The sequence below is a fragment of the Morus notabilis genome, unplaced genomic scaffold, assembly GCF_000414095.1.
Source record: "Morus notabilis unplaced genomic scaffold, ASM41409v2 Scaffold43, whole genome shotgun sequence".
In the NCBI taxonomy this organism is placed as follows: Eukaryota; Viridiplantae; Streptophyta; class Magnoliopsida; order Rosales; family Moraceae; genus Morus; species Morus notabilis.
Window position 1 is genome coordinate 22,906 of NW_010360031.1, and position 23,477 is coordinate 46,382.

Consider the following 23,477-nt stretch of genomic DNA (forward strand, 5'->3'; position numbering starts at 1 on the left):
AAAATGATGTAATAGACATTAGAGTGTATAAGTTTCCAAAGGTGAAAGAAAGTGAATTTTTACGGCGGAGAAGACTATTTTACTTTACTGGTGTGAATTATTGTTTTTCATTGTTAAATTAAATTTTTTAACGGTTATATCTGTGCACAAATAAATGACGTCATATACATAAAAAAATCAGTAAATTTAGTGGAATAAACCATTTGCACTTCAGAATCTCGTCGGATAGTGGCCACATACTGGCGAAGCAAGGCCCATTCCAAGCTCAATTAGTGATCCACTTAGATCCAGTGGTCTAAATGGAACAGTGTAGTTTAGGGGCCTATGAGCCCATAAAGGAATAAGGTAATCTTAACAAATACTTTTGAAAGTGTGTATGAGTTAGGATTTATATCATTTATTCTTGATTTATAATTTTTTTAGTTAAATAATTACACTAAAAAAAAAGTATTTATTAAAAATAAGAGGTAAAAGTTCATACTCATGCACTCTTAAGAGTAAATTCTCTATTTTTTCAAAGGAATAAGGTCCTTCCTTAGTCCTTTCTTTGTAAGGAGAAGGAAGACAAATGCCCTTAAAAGTACTAGTAAAAGGATATTAATTTAGAATGGGGGGTAAAAATCCAGATCGGACACTCTTCAAGGTACATTATGCAATTTTCTCTACTTTTTTTGTTTTTTTTGCTTTTCTTTTTCTTTTGTATGGCAGTTCTTTTTTTTTTTTTTGAAAAAATTGTTGAATTTACTATTAGAGTGCATATGTATGAATTTTTACCCCTTAGTTGATATCTTTTTGACTAATATAGTTATTTAACTAAAAAATATATTTTTTTTTAGAAAATTGTTAAACTTACTCTTGGAGTGCATGAGTTTGGATTTTTACTCCTTACTCTTGAGTATTAGAAAATTGTTAAACTTACTCTTGGAGTGCATGAGTTTGGATTTTTACTCCTTACTCTTGAGTAATACCCTTTTGACTAATATAATTATTTAACTAAAAAGGATATTAACTAAGAGTTAAGAGAAAAAATTCGGACCCATGCATTGTAAGGGTTGTTTGTCTTCTTTTCTAGTTTTGGGAGAAAAAACCAAAAATACCACTTCAAAAATGAACAATTATCATTTAATTAATAAAAAGAAAATAAAAGACTATGATGACACTCAATTATTTAAAATGACATAAATAGTAAGTTTGGACAAAATCATAGCAAACAATGTACTTCTCTTTATCTCTCTTTTTTGTTTTTTTTTTTGGAAAGTATGGCGGGTGAAGTAGAGGAATGCAATTGTGAGACATTTAGAGGAAGTATATATCATGGCACATCAATTAAGAATTGAAAAACTTTATATTTTGGTGTTTTACTTTTACTATTTTGATTGGTTACCTCATTTTTTATTGTCTAATAAAATGACAGTTTGCCCCTTCATATATAGGGCCTTTTTTTTTTATGGGTTTAAGTGAAAAGTTTGAGTTGAAAAGTCAATTTAATGAGAGAAAATATTGTAAAAAAAAAGATTGAATTTGAGCTTTTATTTGAGAAAACACTTAAACAAAAAGATTTAGTTGTAATTCGAATTACAAAAAGAACAAGACCATAATTGTTTATCCTCAATTAGAGTCGTTTTTCTCTCACTCTCCCTTCGAATCTCTCCCTTTTGTTTTCTCTTGTTCTCCCTCTCTCTCTAATCTCCAATTGAAATTCAAATTTCGAATTGAATCTTGTGATTCTGCAATCATTTTCGTGTTATGCTTGTTTTGATTTCTTCTATTTATTAACTGATTTTGTGAATCTTACTTAGGGTTTCTCGTTCGATCATGTTCTTCACATTTTTAAGGTTTGAATTTAGAGTTTATGTTTTTTTTCTTTTTTTTTTTGCTGTGATAGTTAAGGGCTCGTTTAGTTCGTGATTCGAGTTGAGATATGACTTTATGTGAGAGTTTTTTACTGTAGCAAAAAATTAGATGTGACTATTTCTGATAGATTTTCACTGTAGCAAAATTCAAATTCTAAACTCGAATCGGTGAAATAAACGGGACTTAAATCTCCTGTGAAGAAAAGGGAACTGAAGGTCATCAGGAGGGAGAAGTCAATTCCATCCTATATTAATGTCATTTTGGAATTTAACATACGTTGGGGCTGGTTACGTGAAAATAAATCAATCTCCAATTCAAGACTCCTAGCTAGTGCTTACTTTGACTTGGTACAACGACAAATTGTCATCAAAATCAAGAATCAAATTTGATGGGAAGTCCTGTTGATCATGAACCAATCAATTTCAATAGGAAGTCGTCTATATACATACATATATATATATATATATATATGTAAGTATGTATATATTTGAATATCATGATCAATTCCTGATTTTGATTCTCCCAATCAATCTGACCCGAAAAACATGCATATAATAGAGAAGTCTTCACACGTTTTCCAATTTTGTGAACCCAAATAAGAAAGGGCTTCGAAGCTTCCCAATCTTATTCACTACAATGCGAATTGTCCAAAAGAGCCCCACAACTGAAATTTCACCCTTACACCGTCACGGACATTTACGTCAAATAACAAACAATTAGAGAGGTGGTAGTTATAATCCGCGTCAGCGTTCTCTTAGGACTACGTTTGAATCCACGATCGTTTTATAAACACCAACTTCTTCTTCACCAATATCACGAAGAACACCCCAAAGAGACTTTGAGAGCAAAACACAAATATCAAAGAGTTCTTTACAATTACGCGGAGAGCAAGAAAGAGAGAATTTTCAGAGAGAGAGAGAGAGAATGGGAGATTGCAGGCCGTTGGGTTTCTTGGTAGGACTGCCATTTGCGTTGGTGGCAGTGGTTTTAGCTGTCGTGGGTGCAATTATCTGGGTTCTTGGGTAAGTTTTCTTCTCCTTTGTTTTTGTTTTTTCGTTTTTTTGGCTGAGAAATTTTTCTCCCTCTTATTTGTTTCGAATTTACATTATCCTTTTTCGATCTTTTTTGTTATGTTTGTCTTTTTATTTTTTTTATTTTTTTATTTTTTTTAAAGCAGTTTCTTTCTCTCCTTTGATTGAATGGTCAAGATCCAGATTTGTTCAACACCTTCTTTAGTTTAGGAAAGAGGAAAAAAAAAGGAGAGAGAGAGAGAAAGGGAGAGAATTTAAGAGATAGAGGAGATGTTTTTCTTTCTTTGTTGTTATTTTTTTAGAAAAAAAAGAATTTCTTTGTTTGGTTGGTATATGATAGGAAAGTAATAAACTAATTGTTTTTTTTTCTTTTTGTATTCTAAGAAAATTTAGAGAGAAAAAGTAAAATTATTCATAAAATCATCTTTCTTTTGTAGATTACTTACTTTGTTAATATTTTCGTGATAAATGAAGATAATTTTTTAATTTAGTAATTTGTTACCATCAAAATCTAGAGGGGGTAAATTTTCTCACTTTTCTCTTTTTGTTCTTTTTTTTTTCCTTGGAAATACTATCTTCTCCTTAAGAAAAAAAAAAGGCTAATTTGGTAATATATAATCAAGTAACGATGATTTTTTTTTTTGTTTAAATGGGCAGGACCGTATTGAGTTGCTTGTGCCCATGTTGCATTTGTTGCGCGGCATTGGCGAATTTTGCGATGTCGTTGATAAAGCTCCCATTCAAAGTCATTTCTTGGTTCACTGATCAGATCCCTTGTTGATATTTCTCATCCAATACCTCTCTTGGTTTTCTAATCTTTAATTCTTTTTCTTTTTTTTTAAGATTCTTAACACATGTATTTTGTCAATCTTTGGTTCGGCACTCTTTCTTTGCAGTTGAAGGAAAACTAAATTTGTATTAATTGTTGGCTTTATCCACACTAGCATTGAATTAATACATGATGAGGATTTCCTAGAGTTTTTCTTTCCTTGCTCGGAAATATTATAGGTTAATTATCAATGTTTCTGTTGTGTAATCTAGATTCATTATTTAATGAGATGGTTTTACCAATCTAACCAATTAAAAGTATTCAACAAAAAGATCTCCTTTTGATCCGCATTTTGACATTTTCTAACCTTAATTCAGGAGAACCCATGTTACTCACACATTAAATTAATATATACGTTCCTAATACAGATATTAATCGATTCTTAAAAACCATACTATGGTCAAAGTGTTTGGTATAAAGTATAAACTAAAGTTTGTGGCTTAAATATTGGCCCGCACCTATAGACTTGCCTCAAGAAAATAAGCGTGCCATCTGGTCATCAAGGGCTAATATAAATATTGAATCCATAATTTTAAAAAAGTCTCAAGACTTTTTCGTGAAATTAAAACACGAGACTTTTCATTTATCAAACTTCTTTAGAAGTTGCGCAATGGCTTTAGGCTGGTTCCACCTTCATAGGAATTTATTTAGAATTTATTTATTTATTTATTTATATACCATCTTGATGGTTACAGAACATATATTATTGCACTTTCTAGAATAATACATAAAATATAGGGTGCATTTAGAACTGTTTTTTGATTGTTTTTTAAAATGTTTTCACACATCTTTTGAGGCACGAAAATAAAAATGGTTTGCAAATCGCATTTATTTAACAAATGTTTTGAAAATGAAAACAAAACAAAAAACAATGAAAATAGTTTTTGTGAAGGAAGTTAGAAAATGATTAAAAGTTGTTTTTCCTTTTTCATTTTCATTTTCCAATACTTACCAACAATGTTACATTAAATTATTTAATTATTAATTACTAATTATACAATATATTAATTAATAATTAATAAATAGATATGACTATAACTAATAAATAGATAGTAATTACTTAATTATTAATTGATATTAAATTATTATTATTAAATTTGTAATTTTATTAATAAAATTGATCAATATTAAATATTAATTAATTAATTAATTAAATATTAATTATAATCTAGTAATTAGTAAATAGTTGATAAATAAAAAAAATAATAATTACTCAATTAATAATCAATATTAAATTATATAATAAATTGTAATATACTAATTAATAGTAATTAACAATTGATAATTAGCAATTCATCATTATTTAAAGAATAATTAACAAAAATTGATCATGTAATATATCAAATAATAGATTATTAAATAAATGTTAGTAACTAATTAACTAATTATTTAATTATGTAACTAAAAGTTAATTACTTAAATAAAAAATAGAATATTAATATATTATTTATATATTAATTATTTTTTATTAATACACTTATTAATTACATTTAAACTAATAAATATGAGCACGTTACTAAGATAGTAATTACTTATAACTGATTATTAATTACATTTTTTAATTATTTAGCATACTAATTCATTATATATAGTTTAATTACCAATGTAATCATTAATTATAATACATTCATTATTATTGTATTATTAATATATTAATTTTTATTTTCTGATTGATTATCAATTATTAATTACTTAATATATTAATTTAACATTATTAATTACATGTACTCGAAACAAAATTTCATAAATATAACCAAACACGATTTTACTTTTTTACTATACTCAAAACAATCTCTTAAAATACTAACTAAACACAATTTCAAAATTAGTGTCAGAATAATTTTCAAAATAATCTCATTTTTATTTTTATACTAAAAATAAAATTATTTTAAAAATATTATCAAACGGCCCATAATATCTCATCGTATATATATAATATATACTTCAAGTTCGGAAGAGAATATATAGCCTTCCCATTCTCAATACAATCCAACTGGCAGTGCCAACAATATATGAGAAGAAACTGCGAGCCAAAACTTTTTTTTTTTTTTTTTTTACCAAAAGGAAAATAAAAAACATATATTAAAGCACGTTGTTAGCATAATGTATAAAATTGTGAGAAAAGTTGAACTTGTATTTCGTTGGACAAATGCATGTGTTTTTAAGAATTAGTAAGACAAGACGCAATTTACATATGCCTAGAATAAATGTCAATTCAATTAGAAAACTTTTCCACTACCAAACATCTGCATTATTTAAAAATTTGCCAAAAAAAAAAAACGACACCTTATTTTACAAACCCTCATGTTCAATTATGAACCGCTTTACAAACATAAAAAATTTATCGGACGCCGAAGAGAGGATGCCGAATGAAGATTAACAAATGCAAAAATGAAGAGCACCACTTGAGTCCATTTTATTCAGAAAAAAAAGGGACCATTCAGATCGAATAAAACCCTTTCAGAATGTGATTAATCGGAGAACCTCACAACTGGATTGTTCTTTTGAGTGAAAAAAATTCAAAAAAATGCAACTCAAGTTACAACTTTATTTGAGTTCATGAGGGACCATTCAGATCGAATAAAACCCTTTCAGAATGTGATTAATGGGAGAACCTCACAACTAAGGACTTGTTCTTTTGAGTGAAAAAATTCAAAAAAATGCAACTCAAGTTACAACTTTATTTGAGTTCATGTTCTTTTAAGTTTAAATTCGAGTTTAAACTCGAGTTCAAACTTGAGTTTAGGACTAAAATTTGAGTTCAAATTTTCCTTTCAACTCGAGTTCAGAAACTCGAACTCAAATTAATGAACAGTATTTTTTCTATTCTTAAAAATGCTAATTGAGATGATTTTTTTCCTATGCATTGACAATGAAAAAATAAATAAAACCCGACCCCTATACCTTATTAAAATTTTTCATCAGCATTGAGTTTTTTATTAAAATACTATCTAAATACAAATTCAAGTTTAGACTCACTCAAACACAAACTCAAAAATATTCTTATCTCAAATCATAACTCAAATGTATACAACCAAACACAAACTCAAGTTACAAGTTCAACTCAAGTTATAACTCAAATTCAACTCAAGAATTATACTCAAGTTAAACTCTAAAAGAACAGGCCAGAAGACTTGATCAATACTCAGATCTCAAACTAGCTCTAACAGTAAACGACATAACGTTTTGCCAAAACACTAAACAAATGCTTATTACAAGGAAACGACAGGAAACACAAATAGAAAGAGAAACGACAAGTCACTCTTTCTTCCATTAGTACATAACATCCCCAAGCCCAAACTAGTAAGAAAACAAAAATGCTTAAAAAAAAAAAAGACTGTTAGGCTATTTCTGGAACATTCTTCGGTATTCTAAAATGATCACAATCCACCACAATAAAATACCCACCACCATACACACATATATAAACAACATTAATTTATCATCATTTATCACCAACTTCAATCAAAAGCTCAAGAGAGTCTCAAGCCAGTCGGTGGAAAAGCTTTGAGCTTAGCTTTTGTTTCCCTTAGCAACACACAGAAAAGAAGAAGAAGAATATAATCCACCAAAGAAAAGTGAAGAAGAGAAAAAGAGAAGAATCTCAGACAGAAAATATGGGAGTGGATTACTACAAGATACTGCAAGTCGATCGAAACGCCAAAGACGACGACTTGAAGAAAGCTTACAGAAAACTGGCCATGAAATGGCACCCTGATAAGAACCCAAATAACAAGAAGGAAGCCGAAGCCAAATTCAAGCAAATTTCTGAAGCTTATGAGGTATGTATATATGTAATATATGTATATGTGTATTTGCATATGGAATATGAGAATTCATAGCTAAATCTTTTTCTGGGTTTTTGTTATTTGCAGGTTTTGAGTGATCCCCAGAAAAGAGCAGTATATGATCAATACGGCGAAGAGGGGCTAAAGGGTCAAGTGCCGCAGCCAGACGCCGGAGGACCCGGCGGCGGAGCGACGTTCTTCTCGACCGGAGAAGGGCCGACGTCGTTCCGGTTCAACCCCAGAAGCGCCGACGACGTCTTCTCCGAGTTTTTCGGGTTTTCGAGCCCCTTCGGAGGAGGAGGCACGAGGGGTTCTTCGAGATTCTCAAGTGGGATTTTCGGAGACAACATTTTCGGATCCTTTGCGGAAGCGGCTGCCGGCGGCGGCGGCGGCGGTTCCATAAATTATGGAGCTCCGAGGAAGGCTCCTCCGATTGAGATAAAGTTGCCATGTAGTCTTGAGGAGCTCCACAAGGGGACTACCAAGAAGATGAAGATCTCTAGGCAAATTGCTGATATTAGCGGGTGAGTTTCTTTTGTTGTTGGCTATTACTTTTGAAGCTTGATTTGATTGGTATGGTTACTGGTTAGCCGGTTACAATGTTTCTTTTAAAGATTTTGTTGATGCTTGATTGATTGAATTGAGTATGTGAGTTTACCAGAAGGTTGCTATATAGCGATTTGCCTGTTATGGAAAGTGGAGATTATGCAAAGAGGAAAAAGCAGCTACCTTGTTTACTAAATCAAGGATAATTTGTGGTCGTTTATGGTTATGTTATTTCTGTGATTTATTATTCATGCACATTTAGAGAATAGATTTTGGATTATGGGCTTGCTTTGTGAGCACCTATTTGATTTATCATCTGAATTAACTAAGCTGGTTTTGTTAATGATCTTTTAATCTGCTAATCAATTTAGAAAATTGTTTGAATGAATTACACCTACTTCTACTACCTTCACATGCAACAATTTGTTTATGGGCATCATTTGAATTGAAGATTGCAAGTTTACACTCTGTTTTTGAATATCAGCTGTTTTTCACCAGGATTTCTTCTCCCGAGTACATTAATTTAATTAATGTTGCAGAAATCAAAACCAAGTGATTGCATAGTATCAAAGTCATATTCATTATCCTGTCATTTTGATTTTGTTTTCCCGACTTGTTTGTTCCTTATGGATGCAGGAAGACGATGCAAGTGGAAGAAATATTAACCATTGACATAAAGCCTGGCTGGAAGAAGGGTACAAAGATCACCTTCCCAGAGAAAGGAAACGAACAACCGAATGTCATCCCTGCGGATCTGGTCTTTATCATCGATGAGAAGCCCCACGGCGTGTTCACTCGTGATGGAAACGACTTGGTTGTGACACAGAAGATATCTCTAGCCGAGGCCCTGACCGGTTACACTGTTCACCTGACAACCTTGGATGGTAGGAACTTGACTATCCCAATCAACAGTGTAATTCATCCAAACTATGAGGAGGTTGTGCCGAGGGAAGGAATGCCAATCCCCAAAGATCCAACAAATAAGGGCAGCCTGAGAATCAAGTTCAATATCAAGTTCCCTGTAAGGCTGACGGCAGAGCAGAAGGCTGGAATCAAGAAACTATTGGGTTCTTGAGATTCATGGCATAGGCCATTGTGTAGTACACTTGGGAAAAGGGAAGAGATTTTTTGTGAATGCATAGATTGCTTCTATTTCGCAAACTCGAATTTCTTGTTTATTGTCTTGTTTTGATATTTTAGGTCTCATACCATAGATGTTGTAGTTAATTCAGGGTCGTGTGAAATGCAAGTGGTTTCAAGTACTAGATGTGGTGCTTTTTTGTAAACTCTAGTAAAGTTGTCAGCCTTTTAAGTTAAGGCTGCAGAGAAAATAGTCATGTTCATACTTCATACTAATTTTGGCATAATGCTTGTTAGCGGTAAGAAATGTATGTGGCTGAAGAAGCCAAACTAGATTTCATTGCCTTTTCATTTCAATTTCCAGCACAAAATATGAGCTCTGCTTTGTAAATACAATTCTGTTTCTGTTTGTAAATACACTTATCTACTATTAGAGGTTATCCCGCACTACTGAGACGATAACAGAAGAAAAATTGCAAAATGGTTCAGAGGACACCCCCACCAGTACTTCAAAATGTACCTTGTTTCTGCAATTGTCGTCTATAACTTGATTCTACTGACTATAATCTGAAGATGGTGATCCGGAATCTTGACCCAGTTCCATGTTTTGCCCAACCTCCCCTACCCTGTTTTCCTCGTCTTCTGAATCCCCATCTATGTATCTATCGACATCAAAATCCTCTTGTTCGTCTTCTCCAATATCGTACCCCTCCCCGGCATCGTAGCCTTCTCTGGCATCGTACCCCTCAACATCATCATCACCATCGATCTCCTCAACTCCATCCACATTATAATCACTTCCCTCCAGATCACCGGACTTGCTATTGAAGCCACTGGCATAGTCATCCACTGCTGTATCCTCGTATTCATCTCCTGATCCTTCACCATTTTCACCATCGTACTCTGATCTTCCAGAACTGCTAGCTGGCTCTGCTCCTTCCAACTGGAAACCAGTTGTATCTTCTGCATTCCATTTTTGGACTAAACTTGGGGCCTTCTTGGAAACCTTCTCCTCCGGGTTATTTTTCACAACATCAGTCTTGACCATCCTCTTTGCTGGTTTTGCCCTGCTTCTAATGCTACGACGACCGCGTTTACGGCCTCGTCCACGTTGCCGCCCTTTCCATCCAAGTCCTTGACCTAATATCCCATTGCTTTTCTTTGCAGTATCACCTCTAGAAGTAGAACCAATGGCCCTTCTCTGTGATCGGTTGCCACGAGTACGACCACGGCCTCTTCCACGAATTCCTTTTCCAATGTCAGGGTCAGCAAGTCCAAGTCCAAGATCAGGCCAGTAATCTTCTTTAAGATGGTAACCTTGGCCTGGAGTTCGCATTGTCTCATCAAGGGGACTCTTCCCAACAGCATATCTTGAGGAAAGCTTCCGAGGAAAAAAGAAAAGAGGATCAGCATCATATTCAGTATCAGTAAATATAACACGTAAACGCATAATCCTAAATGTATATCTTTTCAACGAGCATGCGTAATTTATTGGTAAGAGAAAGCCAATTAAAATTCACTTCCTTCGAGCAATTGAAAATTCTCCTTTCCCGTGTATAATTTATTTTTTGAAGCATGTTTTCCTATACTTTTAGTTGTCTATAGTCAGACTCCGCAAAAGATTTTACTCACTATAACATCAGATCCTTTGTCCTTCTGAGACTCCACTTTCTGCCGCGGGACGTAAAAGATGGCTGCATCGAACTCCATGACTCGTAAAGCCACAGCAGCGCTTGTCCGTGGTACCCATGGAAGAACGGCAACTGTTTCAAGAGAATGAGAACTTGTAACAGCATATCTTCCTGGATTCAAGGACTCCAGAAGTTCACTGGTAGTCTCAAAATCCGAGAACAAAAACTCCCTCTTAATGGCACCTTCTAACAACGTGAGAACCTGAAACCACAGAATTCGACTTAAAGGAAACCTGGGAGCAGAACCAAAGAAAGATGGAAAAAAAAAACATCGTAGCGTGTAATTCCCAGTTGCTGTTTTCGTTCACCATAAACAAAAAATGAAGGAAAAAGACTAGCAAACAGAAAACCTCAGAATTGGGAGTGAATGAACAAAATAAGGAAAAAAAAAAAAATTTGCAACAATTCCACTTCAGCACTCAACATGCTTATGAGGAACAAGCATTGTAGGATGAATGACGAACAAAAAACTAAAGAGGCACCTTGAACGTGTAGGCAAGTAAGATGATTTACTAAAAAACGTTTATCGCAACTTCCTAATTTGCTTCTTTTAGCCTATAGAAGAAATCAATTCCAAAGCCAAAATGCATATTTTATGTGCACGTATGACTAGACCTCTTTGCACAGCAGTCTATGTAAAACTCATGGAACGTTTTATTTTTTAAAATATGTTGCTCTCTTCCATTTTTCTTTGCTCTCTTCCATTTTTCTTTTCATTTCATTTTTTATTTTTTCCAAAACTAAACATGTAGTTACTCCATATTCTAGAAATATACCCAGATTGGTACAAAATTAAATGAACTAAATTAATTTTCAAATTTCTCAAAAAAAAAAAAAATCAATTTTGAAACTCAGCAGCAGGGGGAATCATATATTTCTTATTTTTCTACAGCCTATGGGGAAGTTGAAGTTCACATCCATCTGCTATCAATCGGTAGAAACATAGTGAATAACCAACCACTCTCGCTATGTAAAAAATACAATAAATTGTTGGTATTTAACAAGCAAAGCCAATTCTCACTTGGAGAAGGTCTTCCGCTGATGATGATGTGTTTACCCTTACACCCCATGATTCTCGACAGCTGCGAGTCCAAAGTGATTGAAGAGCTTCTGAAGGTACAGAAACCTGAGAGACCACATAATTCAGAGAGTAAGCTGCAGCGATGACTTTTAAGAATATAGTAGCACGAAACTTTGCACAAGAAGTTTAGGGAGTCACCTCAATTAAAGCTAATAGGAGTTTCAGTAACCTGATTGTCGGGGGTAAAGTAGGTGAAGCATGCAAAGAACAATTTTGGCCCACCTTACGTTCCTCTATACATTGAGCTACATGTTCAGAAAATCTTATGCCTCTCTCCAAGGTACCATAGGTCATATGGCAGGAAGGACAATGATCCTCTTCTGAAGAATAAATACTGTGGCAATCATCACATATTTCCAGCAGTTGCTTGCACCTTTTCTTTCCCTGCTTGATTGCACATAACATGGAAGAACTATAGCATTCTTTCCAAATCCACCTCTCTAGATCTTGATATCTCTTTAATGCACCATTTGACTCATTTTTGTTCCTCCCAAGTTCAATTTCAAAAGAAGTAGAGGACTCTGACACATCAGAATTAGCACTACAGAGGGTACTGCTAGGGCTATCAGGACGGATACTGAAATTAGGGTGAGGAGTCGTTTCAAAAGCTTCTAATTTGGCATCTTCACTTTGTTTTCTTACGTTAGCATGTAGCATCTTCTTCCTAACAGCTTTCTTAAAAGAAATCTCAACCTTCTGCAACATCATTTGCAAATGGGATTCCCTAACCCCACGTATGTCCAAAGATGCAAGAAGCACATCAAAACCCTGCACAGAGGCTGTAAGAGATGAAGGCTAACAAATGCAAAATAAAACTCGAACATAAATCGAGACATGAAAGCATTTAAAACTCAGTCATGCCAGTTTTCCAAAATAACATGGCACTTATAACAGGAAAAGCGGACGTAAAAAAATCAAACTTAAATTAGCAGGCATTCTTGACTATTGATTACAATGGCAAGTATAGTCTAACAAGCAAGACTAAAGCATAGATATGATCTAGAAGTCTGGAAAAACACAAGCAAACACAATAAAGAGACATATCAACTAAGTAATAACTGCACAGTTTCATAAACCATGAAAGGCTAATGTTAGGAGAAAATTACCTCTTCAGAATCAATAAGCCTCCAACGACCATCGTACAACTCAACAAAGATCCGGCCACAGCCAGGATCATTTTGAGAAGCAGATGTAATAAACTGCCAGTATCGATTACGCCTACGGTCCTGACCTAGTGGCAGTGATCTATACACATACATTTCTTCTGCCTTGTGTCCAATATAAGATTTTAACTGGGATCGAGTCCTTTCAACAGCATAGCCTGGTTGCTGAGACACGTGATTTTCAGCAGCAGAGACCTCTTGCATTTGCAGGTTTCCTTCAGAAGGAAAACTACTGACATGAAGACTGTCATCTGGTGGATCACTTATCCTCTCCTCCTGGACACCAAGATTCTCTGTAGTCTTGTTATTTTTGTCATCAACAGTAACAAAAGGACTTTGTCTGCTCCCTGCTGATGTATATGCAAGATTAGGCTCCAACTTGTTAACCATAATTGATGAACAATGCATTCTCATTACGTATTCTTCTTTCATGCGACGTTTATCAAGTTGCACCCCTGCCCACATTTGCTTCTTTAAAGCATTTGCTGCTTCCAAACGTTCCTGAAACAAGCTCGTATTTTAAATCAGCCAAATGAATTGAATGAGGGAAACTCCCCAAAAAAAAAAGGGAGAGAGAGAGAAGAGAGAGAAGGCACACCTCAAGAACTAGACGAATTGAGTTGCCTTCAACTGCCACACCGATTATTGCAACAAGTGCTTTAAGGCGCTCCTCGACACTAAGATCAGAGTAATCTCCTTCTATAAGCCCTTGAACCCATGGTTCACCAGGGTTGCTTTCATCAATATCTGCATCTTCATGGTCAACAATAGATGCGTCATTGCAGCTTCCAATAATATCAACAGATTGACCAAAGGAAGAATAGGGTTCTTTTGTCTTCACACAGCTTTCACCAATATTTTGGAGAACTTTTTCTGGCATTTCAATAACTTCGACACTGCCCTTTCCATTTTCCAAAAGTGATATTACATCCAATTTGTTCACTTCTTGAGAACCTTGAACACTCCTTTCTGGGTTTATTTCGGTACCTAGATCATCAATTTCCGGATCCTCAGCAACATCACTTTCGGAGTCTTCATCTCTTTCGCCATCATCGGCATCTTCTCCATCCAAGAACCCACTTTTAAAGGTCCCAATCCTTTCCCTGGCTGCAGAAAGTATTGCCTCAGCATCAGATGGGTCCTTCCTATATGCAGCACGCACGCAATAAGTTGAAGGAGCTGTTCTCTCAAAAAGTTTTGTATCCCTCGATAAAGCAGCAGCTATAGAGGCTTCTGGTGTCTTGCTAGTTGTAAGATCCCGAAGTCCGGATTTCTTAAATAATAAAAAAAATAATCACATGAATAGAGTTAACCACATTTTGAACGATAAGTAAAAACAAAACCAACAAAACCAACCTTAAGTTACCTGAATTCTGTCTGCAACTTCTAATATAGTAAGACCCCTTTCCCCCTCAAGAGAAAGAACGTGAAATGCCGCAAACTTAACAGTTCCAGGTGTCAATCGATGTCTAGATCTACGGGGATTAGAAAAACCCCTTTCTTGCATTTTAGCAAAAGCATTCTCTACAGCTGCTCCACTGCGTAGATTAGAAACTATATCCTCGCCATCATTGCCCTGCAATGACACCCCCAATAAAATGTGAAGCAGTTTATATCAATAACGTGATAAGACAGCACACACAATCCACTTTAATTGATGTATGCTAGCTTCTTAGAATAAGATTGGAAGATTGTAATGTCCGAAAAAATTCCTCTAGGAGTTGGGATGTATCAATGATGAACCAGTCCCGAGCTACATAACTGCAGTATGTTGTCCAATAGAATAAAGGCAGAGTAGACTTGTCCAAAAAGTAAGCATGTAAATGTTATTCTTCTAGTAAGTACGAAAATTACATTGAAAAACAGAAAGGAGAAGTAGAACAGCTGACTTTGCATTAGTCATACACAAAGTTTTCCATTTTTTTTTCATATAAACACTGGGACTGTTTTTCAATAACCATAAAATAAAATGAGTAATAGAGTTGTAACTGACAGATGACATTTAATTTGAAAATGCCAGCTTCTGTATTAAAAGAAGAGTAACCTCATTGTCATCACGAACATATGATGGTTCAATATTCCTTTTCTTCAGCTGTGGCCCAAATCCAGCAGATAGAGCAAACTGCCGCAATATTTCAGGCCATGTCAATGGATTTAAATGGCGTTGCCAGCTTCGAATGTCAAAACCCCAAGAATATGCCTGGTCAGTGTGTGATAAAAAAAAAAATAATAAATAAATAAATAAAAAAACAAGAAGAAAATCAGATCATCAAACAAAAACCTAAGGTGGAGTTTCAGCAGTAACAAGAGCCATAGCTCACCCCTTCTACGATCAGTGGATGACCACCTCCGGGATTAGCAGCACTAGTTTGATTTGCTCCTAACCCTGTTGATGGTGTTCTTGCTACATCCTCAATATCTTTAATGATGGATCTCAGGAGAGAAATATGTATCTCACCCAACAACCTCGTATCCTGAAATGTCAACAGAGTCTTCACTCAGGCACAATGCCCCCACCCAAAAAAAAAAAAAAAAAAACCCCCCCAAAAAAAAAAAAAAAAAAAACCCCCACTAAATAAAGAAAACATAAATGGTGATAAACTTACATAATCATGAAAAGCTTGAATGAATTCATCCAGAGTAAATGGCCAAAGTCCAAGAACATCTGCAAACGTAATCAAGAACCTCCACACCTAGAAGTATAAGTCATAATTGAACACCTTAGGGTAATTACCAAAGATGAAACTTGCATGTGGTTGCCATAGCGGTAATTCCACACTTGACTCTACCATAAGGTGAAAAGTTCGAATCCCCCAACCAAAAAGTTCAGCAAAAAAAAAGATGTACCTTGCATTTTACTAAAAAAAAATCGCGACACCCCACTAATTGACAAGCAAATGACAACCCAAGAGGCTAAAGGATAATATCATCCTAAATTGACCACGATTGTAACAGACCTAACAGAATTCTGAAAAAAAAAATATATATACATAGGTAATATGATTAAAAAAAACTATGAATCATTAACACGAAATGCACAAAATATAACGAAAAGGAAAAACCAGATAAATTAAAATTATAGGCTCACTTTTAAAAGAGGATTAATTTCATAAATGCCCCATGAACTGTATACCCTAGTTCAACATGCCCCCCGAACTTTGAACGGTTTATCTATCATTGGTGAAATGAACTCTTTTCAAAGTTCAAAGGGCACATTAAACTAAAGTACATACTTCAGGGGTTTTTATAAAGTTAACCCTTTCGAAAATGATACATTACAAGGACACTTTTATGAATCAAGTCCTCCAAAACAGTACGAGGACCCTTTCAACTCATCAAAATACCAGATCAAAGAGACTGTAATCAACTTATAAACTCACCATGAGAAGACTTCCAATGTTATCCTCGGAATATATCCACGGTTGAATTGCAAAAGGCTTTTTCAAATGCACAGACTTTGGTGGGAATGCCGTTTGCATTTCTGAATAAAAAATATTCCATCCGCAAAAGCAAAAAATTAAAATTGTTTAGGTCAAGAGAAAAGGGGAAAAGAAGAGTCACAAGTAAATAGTATTATGAACAGGAAAGCCTGCATATACTGTTGCCACCAGTTTCCTGCTTAACCAGCTGACGAGTTCTGGCCACTACCCATGAAAAGCTTCTTCCCCCTCCCCGTTTGCTCTCTTCTTTATTTTTCTTTTCTTTTTCAGATGTATAACACTACACAAACAGATAACATTTTGTATCCCCCTCCAAACCAAACAGTTTCCAATTAGATGTGTGAATTTTTTTATCACAATAAGGGAAACAACAGACACCCACAAATGATAAAGCCCAAAGTTGTTTAAGACTTTGAAAACATCAAAAAGTTGAACATAAAATACAGCATGGCCAACTGATCGATGTTTACCTCTATATAATTCAAGATTCTGCAAAATTTCATAATCAAGGGAAAGTATTGAAGGCAGTCCCTTGCTTGATGCAGCCAACTCCATAAGTTCCAAGCGCTCATCTTCAATTAGTTCCATTGATTCTTTAGCAATTCTGCGAGCAATCGCTCTCTCATGGGCAGCTCTAAGCCTTGCAGCCTCCTTTTCTCTGCGCAATTCTTCTTTTTGCTTCATTTTCTCTACCTGGGTGCATAGAAACAGAATACACTAACTCTTACAAATTCCTTTCTTATTTTGGAAAAAGAAGCATGTAAGAGATATCTGCAAATGTACTCTAATAGACTCCTTTTGCAAGAATTTCTCTCTCCGCTCCAGTTCACGCCTTTGCTCCCTTTGGTACCTCTCCTCCTCTCGCTGCTTTTCACGCAATAGCCTTTCTTCTTCTTTCCGCCTCTCACGGTCATGCCTCTCCATTTCTTTCCTTATTTGCTCCTCTCTCTTATTAAATAAAAGATATAATGAGTTTATGTATGACAAGTTTAAGGCACTAGAGAAATATGGTTACTAAGATCAAACCTTTCGCCTCAAAATATCTTGTTTTTCAAGTTCTTTTCTAATCCTTTTTTCATGAGCCTCAACTTCTCTGGCAAGTCTTGCCTCTTCACTCTGCATGGAGTAACAAAGTTGAGTGAAATCATGATGCAAAGTTGGGAGATACGAAAAAATTTGAAGTGCAATTAAATACCTTGCGCTTCCTTTCTATTCGTGAATTGTCCTCCTCATTGATGACCCTCCTATCAGGTGCTATAAAGGGATTTTCCAGCTGATGAACCGGATGAGTACCAAGATAAGCATCTGTACAAGTATTTGTTAGCAAGTTCTTCCTTTGAACACTGTCATACTGTCAAGAAGCAGATGGCAAAAATTGATTCTCTCTGCCTTGCTGGGGCAACAGATTTAGACCAGTTATCTGACCTTGAAATCCATATCCAGCGGATAGATGCTCATTTCCATGCAAATACATATGCCCAGTTGATAACGACGAAGTCCTACCATTTGGGCCATCAGCAGGTGAGCCATAATGATATGATGGTGCACGTCTTTCATATGTCTCGGTCCTAACACTTGGCTGCTCTGGAATAAACTGGTATTCATGGAGAGCCCTTGTGGTACCCTAACAAGGAATAAGAATATCTGGCTCTTAGTTTTTTTTTTTTTTTTTTTTTTTTTTTTTTTTTTTTTTTTTTTTTGTTCTCTTATATCAGCTATTATACAATAATAAACAGATGTTCTAAACTTGGCAGGAAATGATATCAGCAAAGCAAAGGACTGAAATTGAAGATAAGGAACGTAGATAATATAGGAGCCAAAGAAGGGAAAGAAACATGTGTGTATCTCACTATCTCTAGATCAACCAAGGAAAATACTGGCTTGTTTTATTTCACATCCTGATTATTTTTTACAAGACAAGATGGGATATACAAGAAGTACAAAAGAAATGAGAGAATGATTGAAGCAGAAGACACAAGTATCTAAACATTTAAAGGTAATATGATGGCTGTTTTCATGGAACATCTTCATTACATCTTACAAGATAACAGGTACAAATAAAAACAGAAAAATGTGAAATTGATCATTGATACATCTTCACTTGTGCAAAAAAAATAAAAATTAGAGGAATAAATTTGTAGAATACAAAACTAATGTTGGCTGAACAGCTTAAGTTTCTGCGAGAAATAGTAAAGTAATATGATATCCGAGCACGAAGTCCTGAGGTCAAGCCCCTATAATTGTACTCCTCAAAATTGTTATCACCTCCACTGTGAGGTTTAGTTATTTAAAGTCTCCTATGTTGAGCTTGTCGAACTTTCTAGTTAGTAAAAGACTTCCGCAATCCCATGCATTCAAAGGCAAGTTTGGAATAGATCATCAGAAGTAGCAAAAGAACTCATTCTGAGCACCTAATGACGACAAATCAACTAAGCTTAAAACTAACACTGACCAAGAGAACAATACGGAGGAATCTATAATTTGTATATGCGTCTGTGTGTAAATGATAGCATACACTAGAACGATCAGAACTAATTGCATAAATTGTAGCAGACATTAAAAACCTCAACAATCTAACCTTCACTGATTTTGCATCAGAACGATCATATATTTTTGCATCAAAAGGACGTCCAGATTGCTTATGTTGCCCAACCATTGCTGCTCCTGGTGCAACGTTAAAAAGGTAATTAGCCCTCAACCACTGTAGTCCATATAGTAGGTTTAACACATACTACAAAAAATGCAACCAAGTCAAAGCGCATGATTACTCACGCATATATATAAAACCGAAGCAAAAATAAGCATGTTCAAAAGAAATATCAGCACTATCCATATACTAACAGTATTGCAAATTTGTGGAGAATAAACATACGGAATGTATACGTGCAAAATAATAATGGAGGCATGCTTCCTTTCCCGTCAATACTGCAATGTAAGTGACTAGTAGTGCAAGTATATCACTTGAGAGAGAGAGAGAGAGTATCAATGGTGCTTGGCTCCTGCATGCATACTTTAGGCAGTTGTTTGCATAACGATTCAACAACTATGAGCTTTGATTAAGCTATAACTACATATCTAAATACCCCAGAACACAACTAGCTTAGAATGGCTCCAGTAAGTACTAACCCACCGATTAAGAAAAGAATTTACAACCGTGTTATGGTGAATATAGGACAGGAGACTCTAAAATCCACAAACCAACTTTACCAATTGGCGCTCCAAAAGCATCCGGAGGCAACGGATCAAACTCCATCCCCAGAATTGGCCCGTCTTCCCTCAGTGGATCCCCCAGCTGCGCCTCCACAAAGGCAATAGCTCGAAGCTCGGGATTCGTCTGCTGCGGCTCATAGTACCTCTTCATTGCCGGCAGCATATCGCCTCCGGCTCTAGGACCAGCCCCCCGATGCCGCGGAGCTATGCGCTGAGGCTCCACGAAATGCCCGAACGTGCTCGGCCCCGGAACCGGCCCGGAACCATGCTCATTGCCCAAGTCCCCTGCCGCCAATTCCTCGCCGCTTCCACCAGCAAACCCAGCCGCACCCAGCGAGTCCTTCCGCGGCCGCTTCGCTGGCGTCGGCGTCGCCTTCCGGTCCTTCAACCTCCTGTGGCAAAACCACATCTGCAATTGCCGATCGGAAAGCCCCAATTTCACCGATAACTCCGCTCTCAACGACTCCGACGGGTAGGCCTCCTCTGTAACAGAATTCAAGCTCGCATTTACATCACATTTTAAATGGAATAAACTGAAATCATAACCTCAAAAAACACAAACACTCATAATTCAAAATAAATAAATAAATAAACTCAAAAACCTGCATAAGTTTTTTCAAGTATCTCCAATTGCGAAGCCGTCTTCATCTTGCGCTTATTCTTGTTCTCTCCCTCGGGAGGCTTCTTCTTCTCTCCCTCCGAACCAGCCTCCATTGCTAACCAAAAAAAAAAAAAAAGAAAAAACTTCACAGAACCAAAAATATCTTCACCTTTCCGTCTCTGAACGAGAATCAAAACTTACAAAGAAAGACAAAAACATCAAAAAAGAAACGCGAATTTCTCCTTCTCCTCCACAATTAGGGTTCGTCTTCGCACACCTTTGACGGGAAAAAGGGGGATAAATCCAATTCCAGAGTTTCTCTCTCTAAAAAGAAACGACTTTTTATTATCAACTCCACTTTCTCTCTCTCTCTCTCTCTACGAAGAAGAATCGAAAAGAATAAAAATTGAAGAAGAGTCCTTCGTTCGTTGTGCGTGATTGAGATGTGCGGTGAGATTTTGGGGAGAATAACAAACAATAATAATAAAAGTAGAATTAATAAAAACAGTTTTGATATAGAAGAAGAAAATTTAAGATAAAAGAGACCCAAAAGAGACGAAAAGGATTTGGAATTTGGATTTAAAGGAAAACAATAATAAAAATAATAAAAACAACACCAACAACAATAAAATCTACTTCTACTAGTCGTACAACAACGAGCAAATGAAGGAACAGTCTCTCTGTCGCCCATTTTCCTTTTTCTATTCCTTTTTTTTTTGTTTTTTTTTTTTGGATTTGTTGTTTGGATAATAAAATTAAGAAAGAGAGAGAGAGATAGGGGATGGTAATAATGGCTTAAAAAGATTTAAATAAAAGATTTTAAGAAGTTGGGGATGTTTGTATTGTTTTGTCAGATGCCCTTTTGAAATTTGGGATTGTGTGTGAGAGAGAGAAAGAGAGAGAAAGAGTGAGCTGATTGATGATTCACAAATGGGTTTTGTGACTTCAAGTGGTGAGTTTACTTCCCACGTTTTCTTTCTTTTTTTTATTTTCTCTTATTTTCCGTTATTTTTCTTTTTTCCTTTTCATTATTATTGTTTACTATTGAGTTATTTTAAATTGTTATTTTATTTTTGGGATTTTTAATCTGTTCCTGGGCTTTTAGGTTGCGTTTTTTTTGGAGTATCTATTCTCTGGCTATTTCTCTTCTGCTTTCCTTTCTCTTGATGTCCAAACCCAATTGTTCCTTTTTCGGACCATGTTTGTTCGGGACCTTTCAGAACCAATTTGGTCATTTCCAAACCCTACGAGCCTTTACGCGCGTGCATAACACATACCTCAGAAATTTTTTTTTTTTGTTTATATTTTGTTATAGCTTTGCTGAAATTGTGATCAAATCGTAGCTTCGCGGTCGGTCTAGTTCCACATCAGCACCATTAATAAGAAGACGTTTAGTTTATATATTTAGAATTATAATTCAGAATTATTTTTGTTTTATGTGTATTTTTTGTGAGAGAAAACACTATAGAAAACTATAAATCATGATTCAGAATCAATGACGAATATAGAAAACAAACGTCCTCTAAATGATTTAAAACCGGACAAAACTATTTTTTTAACGATTCATTTCAGTTTGTAATTTTTTTTAATATTTCGAACCGGATCAAACCGTTAAAGATATATATTTAAGAAAATAATAAAAAAAAGTTTTTATGTATATTTAGACCTTGAGTGATTGTAATATTATTAGTTATGGACTTTTATTTTTGATTGCTTATTTGTTACTTTTTAGTTTTGGATGACTGTAATAGTAGTAGTTATAGATTTTCTTTTACTTTTGATTGTATGTTATTGTTGTTACCTTTTGAATAACTCTAATATTATTGGTTAATAGTATGGACCTTTGTTTTGGACTACATATTATTGTTGTTTGTAACTTAAAAAAAAATACATGTACATAGGATTTTGTTAATAGGTGATATGTATTATATAACATATGATTTTGTTAATTTTAAGAAAAGAAACACATATACACATGTGTGCATACACTAACAGTCCAAACCGTGGTTTAATTAGACCTGTCCGTTTACTAACAATTTGGTCTGGTTCGATCTCATCTTATAAACTGTTTGATCCAGTCTAGATTTTTTAAAACGGTTAATAATGGTCCGGTTTGAAAACTTATGGTTTGAGATCGAATCAGACTATGAACAACCCTAAGCAGTAATATAAGCTAGCTCTTAAATCCTCAGCTTTTTTTTTCTTTTTTAATCTCATTTTAATCCGTAGTAATTATGACATTTTTATTTTTGAAACTGAGAAAAAATTACTATTTTTCAATTAAAAAGTTTAAAGAAATAATTAACATTTAGATTGAATAACGTGCATGGATGATGGATTGAACATGGATTATTTATTTTCAATAGCCAAAACTAACTTGTTGGGTATAAAATGACATAATTAGATGTGTCCTTGTAAATAAAAAAAGTATACTTGTAGTTAATCAGAAACGCCTCTTTCCTTTTATCTATCTCCCTTTCTACTTCTGGGGTTTCTTTCTTTTCTTTGTGCACCGCTCGCTTTTCGCTTTTAGGGTCGGAGTCTGGCGCCGCCTTTTGGTTGGTTGTCGGACCCCCGGCCCTAGAGACAGGGTTCTAGGTCTCATGGCAATGATTATTGGTAATGGTGGTGACTTCATGGATGTATGGGAAGGATAAAAGGTGTCATTTTTTGGTCAACCATGTTGTGCATGCCTGATCTCCGGTATATCTACAATACAAGGATCTCGCTCTTCTCATTATAGTGGTCATAGAGGGGGGGACTTGTACATGGATGAGCGCTCAAGTCGATGGTGGAATTGTATGGGTCATCATCGATCTATCCTCTATTCTCTTGGTGGCCATCTTATCGCCGAGGATTTTATCTGTGTGGTTGAGGAATTTTGTCTCGATTTTTAGTTTATATTTTAATGCAATAAAGGCGATGTTGATTTTGCCATTTCAGTTTTTATGTTTTCGTCATGTAATAATGAATGTTGATGTCCCACCTTTCTATAGTGGTAGTAAGTTTATCTTGTTAGGTTTGATCCTACGTGGTGTCGTGAGTAACCTTAGTGTTATGAGTTTTTAGTCTCGGTTGATTGGTTTTATCTATTGATTGTAGTGATTTTGTTAAACAAGTTTTTATCGCACTCGATTGTTAAAATATCGAGTGGATCTTTCCC

At 35.1% G+C, this 23,477-nt stretch overlaps 3 protein-coding genes across 3 annotated transcripts; 2 read left to right on the forward strand and 1 right to left on the reverse strand.

The window, feature by feature from the left end:
• Positions 1 to 2,486: 2,486 nt before the first annotated feature.
• Positions 2,487 to 3,807, forward strand: LOC21393812. The gene is made up of 2 exons (XM_010095654.2): positions 2,487 to 2,876; positions 3,543 to 3,807. The coding sequence occupies exons 1-2, from the start codon at positions 2,779 to 2,781 to the stop codon at positions 3,664 to 3,666; spliced, it is 222 nt and encodes a 73-aa protein (XP_010093956.1). The 5' UTR covers positions 2,487 to 2,778; the 3' UTR covers positions 3,667 to 3,807.
• Positions 3,808 to 7,046: 3,239 nt separating this feature from the next.
• LOC21393813 (dnaJ homolog subfamily B member 13) lies at positions 7,047 to 9,144 on the forward strand. Its single transcript, XM_010095655.2, has 3 exons — positions 7,047 to 7,496; positions 7,590 to 8,026; positions 8,685 to 9,144. The coding sequence occupies exons 1-3, from the start codon at positions 7,332 to 7,334 to the stop codon at positions 9,121 to 9,123; spliced, it is 1,041 nt and encodes a 346-aa protein (XP_010093957.1). The 5' UTR covers positions 7,047 to 7,331; the 3' UTR covers positions 9,124 to 9,144.
• A 520-nt stretch (positions 9,145 to 9,664) lies between these two features.
• LOC21393814 (homeobox-DDT domain protein RLT2) lies at positions 9,665 to 21,045 on the reverse strand. Its single transcript, XM_024164026.1, has 19 exons — positions 20,316 to 21,045; positions 19,711 to 20,196; positions 19,082 to 19,167; positions 17,929 to 18,127; positions 17,699 to 17,808; positions 17,530 to 17,619; positions 17,287 to 17,451; positions 16,974 to 17,196; positions 16,444 to 16,544; positions 15,670 to 15,756; positions 15,385 to 15,537; positions 15,108 to 15,263; positions 14,430 to 14,639; positions 13,662 to 14,336; positions 13,007 to 13,564; positions 12,039 to 12,668; positions 11,841 to 11,945; positions 10,761 to 11,021; positions 9,665 to 10,509 (listed from the first exon to the last, which is right to left on the reverse strand). Exons 1-19 carry the CDS (start codon positions 20,425 to 20,427, stop codon positions 9,682 to 9,684), a joined length of 5,235 nt encoding a protein of 1,744 aa, XP_024019794.1. The 5' UTR covers positions 20,428 to 21,045; the 3' UTR covers positions 9,665 to 9,681.
• Positions 21,046 to 23,477: the final 2,432 nt, after the last annotated feature.